Here is a 14,450-nt window from a genome sequence, read left to right on the forward strand (position 1 = left end):
CGCTCCCCTTCCAAAGAAGGAACGGCAACCCAGGCCGGAGCGTGATCTGAGATTGTAATATGGCCAATGGCGGATTCCCCTCCTCCGTCCAAAAGGGTCTTGTCAAGAGTAAGAAAGGTGTGCTTGAGAATAAAAGGTGTAGTCTCGCCCTCTCGGGTGACACAGTCGCCACCAGTCACACAGACCCATTTCCTCTACTAAGTTCCGTAAAGCCCGTGAATTATTATAATCCGCTTTAGCAGGAGGAGCTGACCTGTCCAGTCCAGGTTGCATGGTTGCATTGAAATCTCCAGCCATGAACACCTTCCCCCGGGAAAAAAGCTGCATTTCCCTGTAAAGGTGCTTAAAAAACCTTTCCTGGTGTTCATTAGGGGCGTAAACATTAGCCAGAGTAAACTCCTCCCGCTCAAGCTGCACATGCATAAGAAGAAAGCGCCCCCCAGTATCTCTCCTCATGTGGAGAACCTGTATATGGACATCTCTATGAAACAGGATAGCAACTCCTCTTTTTTTCCCCCCTTTGACATCAGAAGCACAATATACTCCCGGATACAGTTTGGAAGCCAGTAGTCCCTCATGTTTTGGTAACAAGTGCGTTTCCTGTAAAAACACCACCTTCGGGCACATTAAGCGCAGTTCACGCTGAAGGGCATGACGCTTGTATGGAGAGTTAAGCCCTTTTACATTATAGGTGAGCACTTTAAAATCAGACATTAAGCTTATTCAATATATCACTCCTGTAAAACAAAGTAGGGGTGACACTCAGACCCACATTGACCCAGAACCCCTCCCCTCCCTCACCGAACCTTCCACAGTTAGTACAACTCTTCTTCCCCCCATCTATACCCCGTGACACATACATACCCTGAAAAAAGACCCCCCCACTACTCCCTCCCACCCTTCCCCTACCTCCCTTAGTTCCACTAGCGAAGGTCATAACCCCCCGTCTAGGAATGTAAGAGGAAGAACCCACTCCCCCGCTCAGCTACCCAAGACCCCTCCCTCCGCCCCCCCTAAATCTTTACCCCTGCTTATCAATCTATAATCTCCCCTCTGCAGTCCAGAAACCAATGTTAAACTAAACCCCCTTTTCCCAATGTTCCTTTCATACATTTCAATTTCTCCTTCCCCTTAACTTTTAACTTTGTAATTATAAAAAGCATTGACAGGCTAACATGGCACTCCACTATAGACCAACATACAAGATCATGCTGTCCAGTCAGGTGCCTGTCCGAGTCTTTTTCACCTTGCCCTGGACTCGTTGCCACTTCTGCAGCTTAGCTCGCGTAGTCGGGTCCAGTTCCGCTGGTGGGCCGTCTGTGGTCACCAATCCCTCGGAGCGTAAGATCTTCCAAATTTCCTCAAGGGACCGGGTTCGATGCAAATGCCCTCCTGTCGTGAAGCAAAGGGCAAAGGGAAATGCCCATCTGTAGGGAGTTTTATGCTTCATTAGGGCTTCCAAAGCTGGCTTCATCCCTCTCCGCAGAGACAAAGTGTGTGCCGACAGGTCCTGGAAAACCTTAACTTGTGCGTCGTTGTAATCAATGTGCTGTACTTGGCGCGCCTTCTGCAGCACCTGCTCCTTTATAGTGAAAGTGGAAAAACAGACCACTATATCTCGTGGTCTATTATCTGACCGTCTTCCTAACGCTCTGTGTGCACGTTCAAAGGTAATGTCCAGAGAGTCTACCAGCTTGCCACAAAGCAACTTCACAATGGCGCCGACATCTTCTTGGTCCCCCACTTCCGGGACGCCGCGAAACCGCAAATTGTTGCGGCGCCCTCGATTTTCCAGGTCATCCAATTTAAGTTGCAATTCAGCATGTGAGGCAAGTACTTTAGAAAGACGCGTCTGTCTCGATCAGTTTTTCAGCGTTCTCGTCCACTCGCACCTCCAGATCTTCCACGCGGCCTCCCATCTCCCGGAGGTCCACGCTCAGCACGTTCATCTTTTCCAGGATCTCCTCCTTTGAAGCTTTAATTTCGTTGCGGATCTCCGAAAAAAATCTCGCTAGGTCTTTGGGCAGGCTCCGCTTGACGGAAGATTTGCCCGATTCACGCAGGGACGGAGCAGAATCTGAGTCAGAATGAGAGGCGGGTGCGGACGAGAGCACATGGCGCCGCGTGGTCCGGGGCGCTGGCTTCTCTGAGGTACGATCGCTCTCCTTCCGAGCCGTCGCCATCTGCTTCGATGGAAACTCCCGCAACAAGATCCACACACCACAGGTAACGTCGTAATACCAAATTAAGTCCGCTTAACAAGCAGAGGAGCGCTATTGTAGCTAAATTACAGAGGGTTGCGTCGGAGCTAGACACTTAGGCAGCCATTCAGGTTCGTGACGTCACTTCCTCCTTTTTCCTTCTTTTTTTTAAGGTTGTTGTGCTGTAAAAGGAGAGCTTCATAGGAAACCGGGGAGAGGTGAAGGGAGGGAAGAAGTAAACTCGCAGGGCACCATAGACGGGGATCTGAAGACCTCCAGATATTACTCTGCAGATTCAAGCCACCCGCAAAGCTCAACTGGGTCCAGTTAATCAAATGAACCAGGAGCAAATCACTCAGAACCAGAAGCTGAAAAGTGTGTCCATCCGCCTGCTGGAGACAAAAAATACTGAAGAGCTGGACTGGATGATAAGAGATATGTCTCAGCTCAGTTTTGTACTTCTACCTGCTGGTTGACAGACACAACTATCCCACAGGTTCTGGAATAGCGAGGAGCTATGCAGTTGTGTTCATCAATCAGGCAAGTCAATAATTTCTGTCCATCAAAGGGAGTATTGTAGCTATGGAACTGATCATGAATTTAGATTTTTTAAATATGGCAATTGATGCTATGTTGATTGTTATGAGGAAGAATCTTGAATAAAAGCCTTATCCTCATTGAGGAGATGGAACCAGTTTGATCGCGTTGGCCTGGAGAAGTGCTTTCATTTCTTAGGAATGTATTGTGGTGGGGAATGCTGGTCGTGCTGATTTTCACTAACTGAACTTCTCTAGAAGTCTACCACAATCTGTTGCCCTGGGTGATTATATTGAGAACTCATTGAGCCAGTGATGCCTTCCCATACCATCCCCCCCTAAAATACAATAGTCTGCTCCCTACTGGCAGGTAGTTGAAAACTAGGGTTTGACTTGACAGCAGAGGTGACAGGTCCCATTTGCTGTTTGCTTTCTCTTGGTTGCTGTCTCTAACTCAAGAGTTAATTGCAGCTGGGCTGGAGATCTGGGATATGCTCGATATATCAGAGGGTAAAACTGTTGGAAATACTGATAATTCTTGAACTGCAACGACTGGCCTCTATGGCATTCAGATGTTTGGTCAATAAGTTAAGAAGACAGTTTCCTAACCACAGACCAGCGATCTTTTATTTGTGATATTGCATATTTGACTTTATCCCTGAAGAGGCTGTCTCCTTTGATGCCCTCTATGGCTGTTCCCCTGAGCCCTAATAGTTTTCTAATTCAGCTACTGATGGGGCTTTGTAAATGACAGTGCAGTCAACATACAGAGTACTACTCTGAGCTTGTCCCTCAACATCTGTTGCCCTGCTACAACCAGCAACTGGTCAGCAGATCAGTAGGCCACAATCACTGTTGTCTTCTTGCACAAGCTAGACCTTGGAAGTTTGTGTCTCTCCCTGCTTCCGTAAGGACACTTAGTCATTCCAGAGCCTCTCATGTTGGGAATTAGCAAAAATTCCCTCTTCTAGTTCGCAACGTTCATTATCGCCTCCAGAAGATCACTCGGCCAAAGACGCAATGGAAGATTATCCTTACCTTAAATTCTTACAGAAGATATCTAAATGGTTCTCTTTTTAACCTCTACTCACATTTCGGGACTCAAAAAGGACTTTCACTCACTTCTACAGTCCTGTGGTGTGCCAAAAGATGCAATAGTAGTGCCAGTACACCAGATCCAGATCTCCAAATTACAAAACTCTGGTGAATAACATTTTCTGTATATACTTCCCATGGTTTTGTGGGCTGCAATTGCATGGCAGGCCACATTTGGCATGCCGAGCCTACAGGTTGCCCACCCCTGCCATTGAGTGTCTGTATCCCCATACTTTACAGAGCATTTATATTATAAAGCATTAAAAACAACATGGTCTCTCCTACTTATAACTAGAATCTGTGAGCATTACTGTGATAGATTGAGATCTTACAACTATATACCCTGGTTTAGAAGTGAGGTTCATTACTGTCATGGTACATGCAAAACTAACCTATTTGGAGACATTGCCCCCCTGCAAAAATCACCATATACCTTGAGGTGGAGGAGAACCCTTAGAGGATAGATGCTAAGCTACAGAAGCTAATCTGCATAAACCTTTTCATTAAAACCCATTTGCAGGTCATAGAATTGACAAGTAACACAAAAGACACAGTATGACAAAGGCTGAAGGCATATATGCAAAGTAACTTGGGTAAAATCATGAAAAATAAAACCATAACATGTGCATACTCAAATTTTACCTTATTAAAAAGCTTTACAGGTGCTGCTATGGAGCCCGTTTCCCTGAGGTAGTCAAACCACTTAAATGGGAGCTTTGTGTAACCTGTAAAATGTGGGAGAAGACATTAAACTGGAATCTTTTATTTCTGTGGGCACACTCACACATAGTGCAACACCCAGGCACGAACTTGGCTAAGGCTTTTTTGAAATGTTCTGTAACGTAAATTGCTGTGCTCTAGATCAGTGTTTCCCCAAGTCCAGTCCTGGAGTACCCCTTGCCAGTCAGATTTTCCGGATATCCACAGTAAGTATGCAAGAACTTGATTTGCATACACTGCCTCCATTATATACAAATCTCTTTCATGCTTAGTCATTGTGGATATCTTGAAAACCTGACTGGCAAGGGGTACTCCAGGACTGGACTTGGGAAACACTGCTCTAGATAACATATGCAGACAGATAACCTCATGCCTGGCTAGTTCTGTACTATTTAAGGTTGGTTTGACAGTGCTGCTTCCTCACTGACCTGATAAAAGGCATTGAGCTCTCTAAAGTTAGTCACAGAATGCAATGAGTTAGTCCAGTATGTAGGTTATCACCCACTGCTTGTTGGTTATCCTTATTTCTACACATTTAAGTGACCCAGTACTGCAAAAATACTTGTCAGTATCATAGAAATGCGCTTTATTTATTAAAGGCAAATAATTAAGACCTCTACAAAGTTTAGTGCCATTTACCAGACTGTATCAGATCAGTTTTGCTGTTAAAATTAGCAAGCCATTGCCTTTGTGGCAACACTAGCTAGTCTGATCCTCCAGGCTGCAGATGCTGTACAGAAGTGTCACTATCAGGGAGAAGGAAGGGGGCTCAATCACCGCTCAAAGGTGACACCTGATGGAAGTATCTAGGACCTGTGAAGGTTTGATTCCACTAGATGTGGATTGCCCTACAATGATGAGATTAAAACACTGTCTGGTCCATATTCAGACAGTGGCGGATAGCTTTTTTTTTTTTTTTAAGTTTAATAATATTGGCCCACATAAGAAGAGTTTACATTCCCCCTGCCAAGCTCTGATCCCCCCCGCCCCCACTCCTTCCACCAGACTCTGGATCTCCTCCTCCTCCCAGACTCATCTTAATTGGCTTGATGGTCTAATGGTTGAGGGGGACAGGAACAAATCCCACTTGCTCCTGCCTCTCGTGGCTCCTGCCTGAAAATGGTTGCTGTGACCTCTAGCAGTACTCTTGCAATACTACCACAAGACTACCACTAGAGGGCGTGGTGGGTCTTTTTCAATCAGGAGCCATAAGGGGCAGGAGCAAGTTGGGTTCACTCCTGGTTCCACTGGCTACTAGACCAGTGGTTTTCAACTCAGTCCTCAGGGACCACCTGGCTACTTGGGTTTCTAGGACATCCACAATGAATATGCATGACATATACAGTGGGGGAAATAAGTATTTGATCCCTTGCTGATTTTGTAAGTTTGCCCACTGACAAAGACATGAGCAGCCCATAATTGAAGGGTAGGTTATTGGTAACAGTGAGAGATAGCACATCACAAATTAAATCCGGAAAATCACATTGTGGAAAGTATATGAATTTATTTGCATTCTGCAGAGGGAAATAAGTATTTGATCCCCCACCAACCAGTAAGAGATCTGGCCCCTACAGACCAGGTAGATGCTCCAAATCAACTCGTTACCTGCATGACAGACAGCTGTCGGCAATGGTCACCTGTATGAAAGACACCTGTCCACAGACTCAGTGAATCAGTCAGACTCTAACCTCTACAAAATGGCCAAGAGCAAGGAGCTGTCTAAGGATGTCAGGGACAAGATCATACACCTGCACAAGGCTGGAATGGGCTACAAAACCATCAGTAAGACGCTGGGCGAGAAGGAGACAACTGTTGGTGCCATAGTAAGAAAATGGAAGAAGTACAAAATGACTGTCAATCGACAAAGATCTGGGGCTCCACGCAAAATCTCACCTCGTGGGGTATCCTTGATCATGAGGAAGGTTAGAAATCAGCCTACAACTACAAGGGGGGAACTTGTCAATGATCTCAAGGCAGCTGGGACCACTGTCACCACGAAAACCATTGGTAACACATTACGACATAACGGATTGCAATCCTGCAGTGCCCGCAAGGTCCCCCTGCTCCGGAAGGCACATGTGACGGCCCGTCTGAAGTTTGCCAGTGAACACCTGGATGATGCCGAGAGTGATTGGGAGAAGGTGCTGTGGTCAGATGAGACAAAAATTGAGCTCTTTGGCATGAACTCAACTCGCCGTGTTTGGAGGAAGAGAAATGTTGCCTATGACCCAAAGAACACCGTCCCCACTGTCAAGCATGGAGGTGGAAATGTTATGTTTTGGGGGTGTTTCTCTGCTAAGGGCACAGGACTACTTCACTGCATCAATGGGAGAATGGATGGGGCCATGTACCATACAATTCTGAGTGACAACCTCCTTCCCTCCGCCAGGGCCTTAAAAATGGGTCGTGGCTGGGTCTTCCAGCACGACAATGACCCAAAACATAAAGCCAAGGCAACAAAGGAGTGGCTCAGGAAGAAGCACATTAGGGTCATGGAGTGGCCTAGCCAGTCACCAGACCTTAATCCCATTGAAAACTTATGGAGGGAGCTGAAGCTGCGAGTTGCCAAGCGACAGCCCAGAACTCTTAATGATTTAGAGATGATCTGCAAAGAGGAGTGGACCAAAATTCCTCCTGACATGTGTGCAAACCTCATCATCAACTACAGAAGACGTCTGACCGCTGTGCTTGCCAACAAGGGTTTTGCCACCAAGTATTAGGTCTTGTTTGCCAGAGGGATTAAATACTTATTTCCCTCTGCAGAATGCAAATAAATTCATATACTTTCCACAATGTGATTTTCCGGATTTAATTTGTGATGTGCTATCTCTCACTGTTACCAATAACCTACCCTTCAATTATGGGCTGCTCATGTCTTTGTCAGTGGGCAAACTTACAAAATCAGCAAGGGATCAAATACTTATTTCCCCCACTGTATTAGTATGCACTTCCACTACTGCATGCAAATATCTCTTGTGCATATTCATTGTGGGTATTCTGAAAGCCTGACTGGACAGGTGGTCTCTGAGGACTGGGTTGAAAACCACTGCACTAGACCAACAGGCCAATTAAGGTAGGCCGGGGGTGGGGGGATTAGAAGCTTGTTGATGGTGAGGAGAGGTCATCTCTGATCTGGAGGCCAGTACCCACAAGTTATACACATGCAGACAGGTATTCAGAGCCAGCACCCACATAACTAAGTGGGCAAAGTAAGGACTGCTATTTATGCAGTCCTACATGCCCGGTTAATTATGCTGGCACCAGCATATCTCCTGGCTCCTCCTCAACTTTGCCTCCAGAATGCCCCACTCCTGCTCACTTTAAAAATGATCAGTTAGTGCCAATATTCAGTGACACTGGCCAGGTTAAGTTCTTCTGAATACTGGTAGCTGGTCTGCTTAAATTACTTTAAATATGGGGCCATGTGTGGGAGAAATATCTCCATTCAGTTACAAGTGAGGGCTCATGGCACTATGAACCCAGCTCTGGTTCAGCTTAAGATGGAGGTCCAAGGGAACTGATGGGATAAAAAAATTAAAAAATTAAAATAAAAAGAAAGGAATAATTGTTAACTACTATGAAATATGGTACATCAAACAGCACAGTGTGGCTGGGTGGGGCAGTCCACTGAGCAGAATATTCTGAAAGCTTGAGGAAATGAGAACTGAGGGACAAAATAACATGAAAGGATATATAAGCCAGATGGTTATCACGCTGCAGCTTTACCTCGAGGTGGAGTAAGTTCAATCATGTTAATTTCACAGAAACCAACAGGAAATATTGAAGGGGAGGTGGCATGGTAACAAAACCAGTCCGAGCCATCCGCTGCCTCTGAGCCGTCGACCCCAATCATAAGGTAACCATAAGCTAACACCTTTTCAAAAAAAAAAAAAAAAAAAGAAAATCCCAGAAAAACAAAACAACACTTCAGTTAAATACTATTCTTCTCTAGGAGAAAGTGTCACAGATCCACAGCAAAATCTCAAACAAGCAGGACAACAGGTACCAAATTCAAGCTGAAAAAAGGCAAGCATGAGTTTTTTTCCCCCTCCCCCCAAAAGTGGACTCACACGGACAACACATTGAAATGTGGTTTCAATATCATGTTTACGTGCTACAGCCCACCAGCCCCTTAACTAAGAGAAAATTGTGCTTTTGCAGAAAACTCAATATCGTTCTTATATAATTTAATAAGGCTTTTTTATGCCCGTTTCAACTTTTCAGTGAGCAAGAAGCAGTGAAGCTTGAAATACTGCTACATGTATAACCACCAAACCAATTTCACCTTTTCTATTTCTAAGATACAAATTATGCAAAGCTCACATTTTTCTCTAGAACTGATTAACATTCTTTTAGTTGTCTACTTCTTGATTTAGAACAGTATAGTGCAGAATTATTGTTCTGTACTTATGTTAAACACAAACACAACAAGTCCAATTATATTTCTGTAATAAAAATAAGCCACGAATACAAAAGAGCACATTAGCAGTATTCACAGCCATCATTCCCAGGATTCTATATATAGCGCTGAGATTTCTGTGCAGAAATCGAAGTGTATTCCATAACAATGCGCATACACTAATTGGTTAACAAGCTAATCAGCTTTGATAATTGGATGTTAACAAACAATTATCAGCACTAATTAGCATTAATTAGAATTTACGAGCAGAACTGTTTAAGTGTATTCTGTAACATGGTGCTTGTAAATTCTAAGTCGAATCGTTGAAAAGTGGGCCTGGAATGGGTGGGTCATGGGCATTTCTAGAATACACCCACTCTGTGCATAATTTAGGCGATGGGATTTACATCAAGTTTTACTTGGCATAACTGCCCGCGACTAAATTTAGTCACATGGAGAAGCGCTCGGCATATTCTATATACCGCGAAGAAATTTAGGCTTATTCTATAAAGTATGCCTAAATTAAGTACTTTATAGAGTACGCTTAGGTGAATTTCATTTTGGCGCCGATTTTTTAGGCATGATATATAGAATCTAGTCCTATATGATTAGCACCTAGTGGCCAGACTCAGAAAGCAAGTGCACCAAGCTCTGGGAGGAGATGCATGCTAAGGCTCCAGCCCAACAATGGCTGGGCTAATTCTAGACTCCGCCCCTTTTTGTCTTGCTGCACCTCAGGCCTGTAATAGACTTCCCGAGCCTGTGTGTCTAGCCCCGTCTTTAGCCGTTTTCAAGTCCAAACTTAAAGCCCACCTCTTTACCACTGCTTTTGACTCCTAACCACTACTCACTTGCCCTGTCCTTTACCTTGTCTATTTATTCCCCTACCCTTAATTGTTCTGTCTGTTTACCTGTCTTAGCGCTATAGAAATGATAAATAGTAGTAGTAGGTGGTTTATATGGGCAGCTGTGAATGTGGATTCCAGAAACTGCATTATCTTCTGTTTTAGCAACGTTTCCATTAATTTATTCTGACCTCTGTGATGAGTAAATTAATGAAAATGCTGCTAAAACAGAGAATAGTACATTTTCTGGAAACCAATGGTTTGCAGGATTCAAGGTAGCATGGTTTTACTACAGCTTCCCAAAAACTGTGGGTCGGGAAAATCCTGCCTTTGGGCTCTCTGTATGTGCATCATTATGCTGCACTTCTGGAGGGGGTGGGGGGAGGTGTCACAATTTAATTTGGCCACAATCATGGGATCACAGCCACAAAAAGGTTGGGAGGAACTGTACTAGAGGTAGCTCTTGTCAGATGAATCCGATTAATTTCTTTAACTGGGTGACTTGAAAGCTTGATTGAGGGAAAGTGCTGTTTGTGATATACTTAGATTTCAGTAAAGCCTTTGACAATTTTGCATAGGTGGCTTATAAATAAACTGAGCGTCCTTGGTATAGGTCCTAAAGTGACTGAATGGGTTAGAAACCAGTTTAATTGGAGGTGATAAAGGATACTGGTACAGGGGTAGTGGTAAATACTAGGACTAGGGGGCATGCGATGAAACTAGTGTAGTAAATTTAAAACAAATCGGAGAAAATATTTCTTCACCCAACGTATAATTAAACTCTGGAATTCGTTGCCGGAGAAAGTGGTGAAGGCGGTTAGCTTAGCAGAGTTTAAAAAGGGGTTGGACAGTTTCCTAAAGGACAAGTCCATAAACCGCTACTAAATTGACTTGGGAAAAATCCACAATTCCAGGAATAACATGTATAGAATGTTTGTACGTTTGGGAAGCTTGCCAGGTGCCCTTGGCCTGGATTGGCCGCTGTCGTGGACAGGATGCTGGGCTCGATGGACCTTTGGTCTTTTCCCAGTATGGCATTACTTTTGTACTTATGAGTTTACTCTGAGGATAAGGGAATTACAAGCAGTGTGCCGCAGGGACTGGCTCTTGGTCTTGTTTTTTTCTAACATTTTTAAACTGGTATTGTAGAAATGCTGTTGGTAAAGGTTTGTCTCTTTGCGGAAGATAGGAAGCACAGCAACAGATGTTCCAGGAGCTCCCAGTTACTCCACCAGAGACAAAACTGCTGCTCTATTTATTTATTTGGATTTTGCTCACATCTTTTTTCAGTAGTAGCTCAAGGAGAGTTACATTCAGGTACACTGGGTATTTCCCTGATCCTGGAGGGCTCACAATCTAAGTTTGTACCTGAGGCAATGGAGGATTAAGTGACTTGCCCAAGATCACAAGGAGCAGTAGTGGGATTTGAAATGGGCACCTCTGGATGTCAAGATAGGCACTCTAACCACAAGGTCACTTCTCCACGCCCACTCTATGAAGACCCATGCTCCATTGTGCACTTAATTGGCTGCTGAATTATTAAGGATTAGGTTGTGGGGGTGGCGGGGAGTAGTAGAGGGATGCTGATGCTGATAACACTTTCGGAAGAAAGAAAAGAACCATAAACAGGGAGACCCCTGCCTTTGAAATGTGGAGAAAGAGATCCTGATAAGAGAACCTGAAGATCCAAAACCCGATGTGCCGATTCAATAGCCACCAAGAACACTGTCTTTAGCGTACGATCTTTCGAGAAGGTCTTCCAGAGTGGCTCAAAAGGAGGCATCTGAAGAGCCCGAAGGACTAAATTAAGGTTCCACTCTGGACATAATGTACAAAAGGGAGGCCGAAAGTGGCTCGCTCCCTGCAAGAATCGAATGATATCTGGGTGACCCACAAAAGATGTCTTCTGTGGTTGGCCCCTGAAACAGGCCAAAGCTGCAACCTGAACTTTTAGAAAACCCAATCTCAATCCTTTCTGAAGGCCTGCCTAGAGAAACACTAGGGTGTGTGTGATCTGAGCAGAGAAGGGAGAAAGTATGCACTCAGAACACCAGCCCTCGAATGTCCTCCACACCCTTGCATATGTCATGGATGCAGAGTATTTCTGAGCCTGAAGCAAGGTAGTGATGACCGAATCAGAATAACATTTGTGTCTCAACTGAGCCCTCTCAATGGCCAAGCTGCAAGACCAAAGGGGAACAGATCCTCCATGAGCACTGGACCTTGCTTCAGCAGGCTGTGCACCTGCGGAAGATGGAGAGGATCCCTCTCCGGCAGTTGAATCAGGTTCGCATACCACGGCCAATCCCAGGCTATGAGAATTATTCGACCCTGATGCAATGCGATCCTTTTCAACATGCGACCTACCGTGGGTCAGGGAGGGATGACTACAGTAGATGTGTTTCCGGCCAAGGCTGTAGTAGGGCATCAATCCCCATTCTTTCCAATGTCTGAAGAACTTGGGCACTTTGGCATTCTTTTTCATCGCCATCAAGTCCTGAAACGGAGTACTCCATCAGTCCAGTATCAGCTGAAAACCCTGGCTGAATAGTTCCCATTCTCCCAGAAATTCTGTCTCCAAATTCAAGGGAGGCCACAACCAGAACCACTGGGTCCTGCTTTGCTTGTTGATATAACCCGAAAAAGTGGGAGAGCGACCAAGGATACCAGAAACTGGAGGATGTTCGATAATAAACAGTTTTATTGATAATTTGAAGACTCGACACAACGTCGTGTTTCGGCCGTCAGGCCTGCATCAGGAGTCTTCAAGGGGATCTTCTTCCACCAGCTGCTAGGTCTCCAGCTCCTCTCTCTTCTCTTTCCTTTCACAAACTCAGGTAGTTATAACTAGCAGCTGGTGGAAGAAGATCCCCTTGAAGACTCCTGATGCAGGCCTGACGGCCGAAACACGACGTTGTGTCGAGTCTTCAAATTATCAATAAAACTGTTTATTATCGAACGTCCTCCAGTTTCTGGTATCCTTGGTCGCTCTCCCACTTTTTCTGCAATATTGTCTTTACCGTGGGGCGTTTGAGTTCTCCGCTTTTCTGGCGGATTTTCTCCCATGTTGATATAAGCCACCACCGTCACATTGTTGGGAGAAAACTCAGTCGTGTAAGGCGTTTCTGCACTGCTCTGAGCTTCAAGCAATTTAATGACCAGTGAGACTCCTGTTCCATCCAGGTGCCCTTTGCCAGATGGAACCTGTAATTAGTTTTCCCAACCCAATTTGCTCGTGTCCACAGTCACCACCTCCGGCTGTGTTATCAGAAAAGGGAGCGCTGACAGTCAAATTCCTGGGCGACAACTACTACTGCATACTCTGTCTGGCAACCAGTGTCCAAAGAAGATGAAAGTCATACTTCTGTGACCCTGGAGACAAGCGGTTGAGAAGAGATTCCTGTAATGGCAGCATATGAGCCCATGGACATGGCATCACTTCCATTGCCACTGATCCCAGAACCTGGACATAATTCCAGATCCTAGGCTTGCCTTGACTGAGAATACAACGAATCTGTTGAACCAGCTTCAACCTCCTGCATTCCCTGAGGAAGATCCTCTCCCTTGCTGTGTCCAATAGAATGCCCACATACTCCAGTGACTGCGATGGAGTTAGTTTACTCTTCTCAAAATTGATCAGCCAACTCAATGACTGCAGAAGATGGACAACTTTGTCTGTTGCAACCACACTGTCCGAACAGAACTATGCACAATCGAACCAGTCATTGAGATACGGGTGAACTCTGATTCCCTGGCGCCCAAGGAAGGCCACCACCACCACAATAACTTTGGTAAATATTCTTGGTGACTTGGCAAGACCGAAGGACAAAACACTGAACTGGAAGTGACAGCCCAGAACTGCAAAACATAGAATCTCTTATGCAGCGGTCATATGGGTATATGCAAGTATGCCTCCTCGAGATCGAGGGTGGTGAGAAATTCTCCCATTTGAACTGAGGCTATGACTGCTCTTAGTGTCTCCTGTAAAAGCGGGACAGTTGGGAGGCAGCGCTTTAGACCTTTGAGATTTAAGACCTGACAAAAAGGTGCCTTCCTTTTTTGGGACAATGAAGCAGACAAAGAATCTGCCTTGTCTCTGTTCCGCCTGGGGAACTGGAACAATGGCCCGGAGTGCCAGCAAGGAATCTTTACTGGGCCTCAACCTCGCATGCCTTGGTTCCCTTTTGACAAGAAGGCTTCAAGAATAAAGGAGTGGCAAGACAGGACTCCAGCGATTATCGTGCATTGAAAAATGTTTGCACTGTAAAACTAGTAAACATAGTGAAGGTGACAAAGAGGCACATTTTCAAAGCACTTAGCCTTCCAAAGTTCCATAGGTTTCTATGGAACTTTGGAAGGCTAAGTGCTTTGAAAATATGCCTCAAAGCTGCAAACATCAGAGTACTAAGGTAATAATAAAAACGTTTTTAACGTAAATAAGGCTAGACTCGATAGGGGCCAAAATGATTGTATCTCCAAGTATGGTGCATTGAACCAATGACAAACACCATGTACTGGACTATATGTAACTCAGATGGTAATATGCCATCAAAATTTGAGCTCTATCAGCTGCAAATACCTCACACCAACAGCAGTAGGTACAGGGAAGTTGTTGTGACCATGTGGTCGCAAAGGTAGGTTCTTCTGGTGTTTT

The 14,450-nt window shown here is 44.9% G+C and overlaps 1 protein-coding gene across 1 annotated transcript in view; it reads right to left on the reverse strand.

The window, feature by feature from the left end:
* Positions 1 to 14,450, reverse strand: part of MBTD1 (mbt domain containing 1) — a 109,153-nt gene that overhangs the window by 42,816 nt on the left and 51,887 nt on the right. The window contains exons 14-15 of the mRNA XM_030206862.1: positions 8,279 to 8,426; positions 4,475 to 4,557 (exon numbers count right to left, since the gene is read on the reverse strand). Of these exons, the coding sequence (XP_030062722.1) occupies positions 4,475 to 4,557; positions 8,279 to 8,426 (231 nt within the window). The remainder of the gene's footprint in view (positions 1 to 4,474; positions 4,558 to 8,278; positions 8,427 to 14,450) is intronic.

This window comes from Microcaecilia unicolor, chromosome 6 (genome assembly GCF_901765095.1).
Source record: "Microcaecilia unicolor chromosome 6, aMicUni1.1, whole genome shotgun sequence".
NCBI lineage: Eukaryota > Metazoa > Chordata > Amphibia > Gymnophiona > Siphonopidae > Microcaecilia > Microcaecilia unicolor.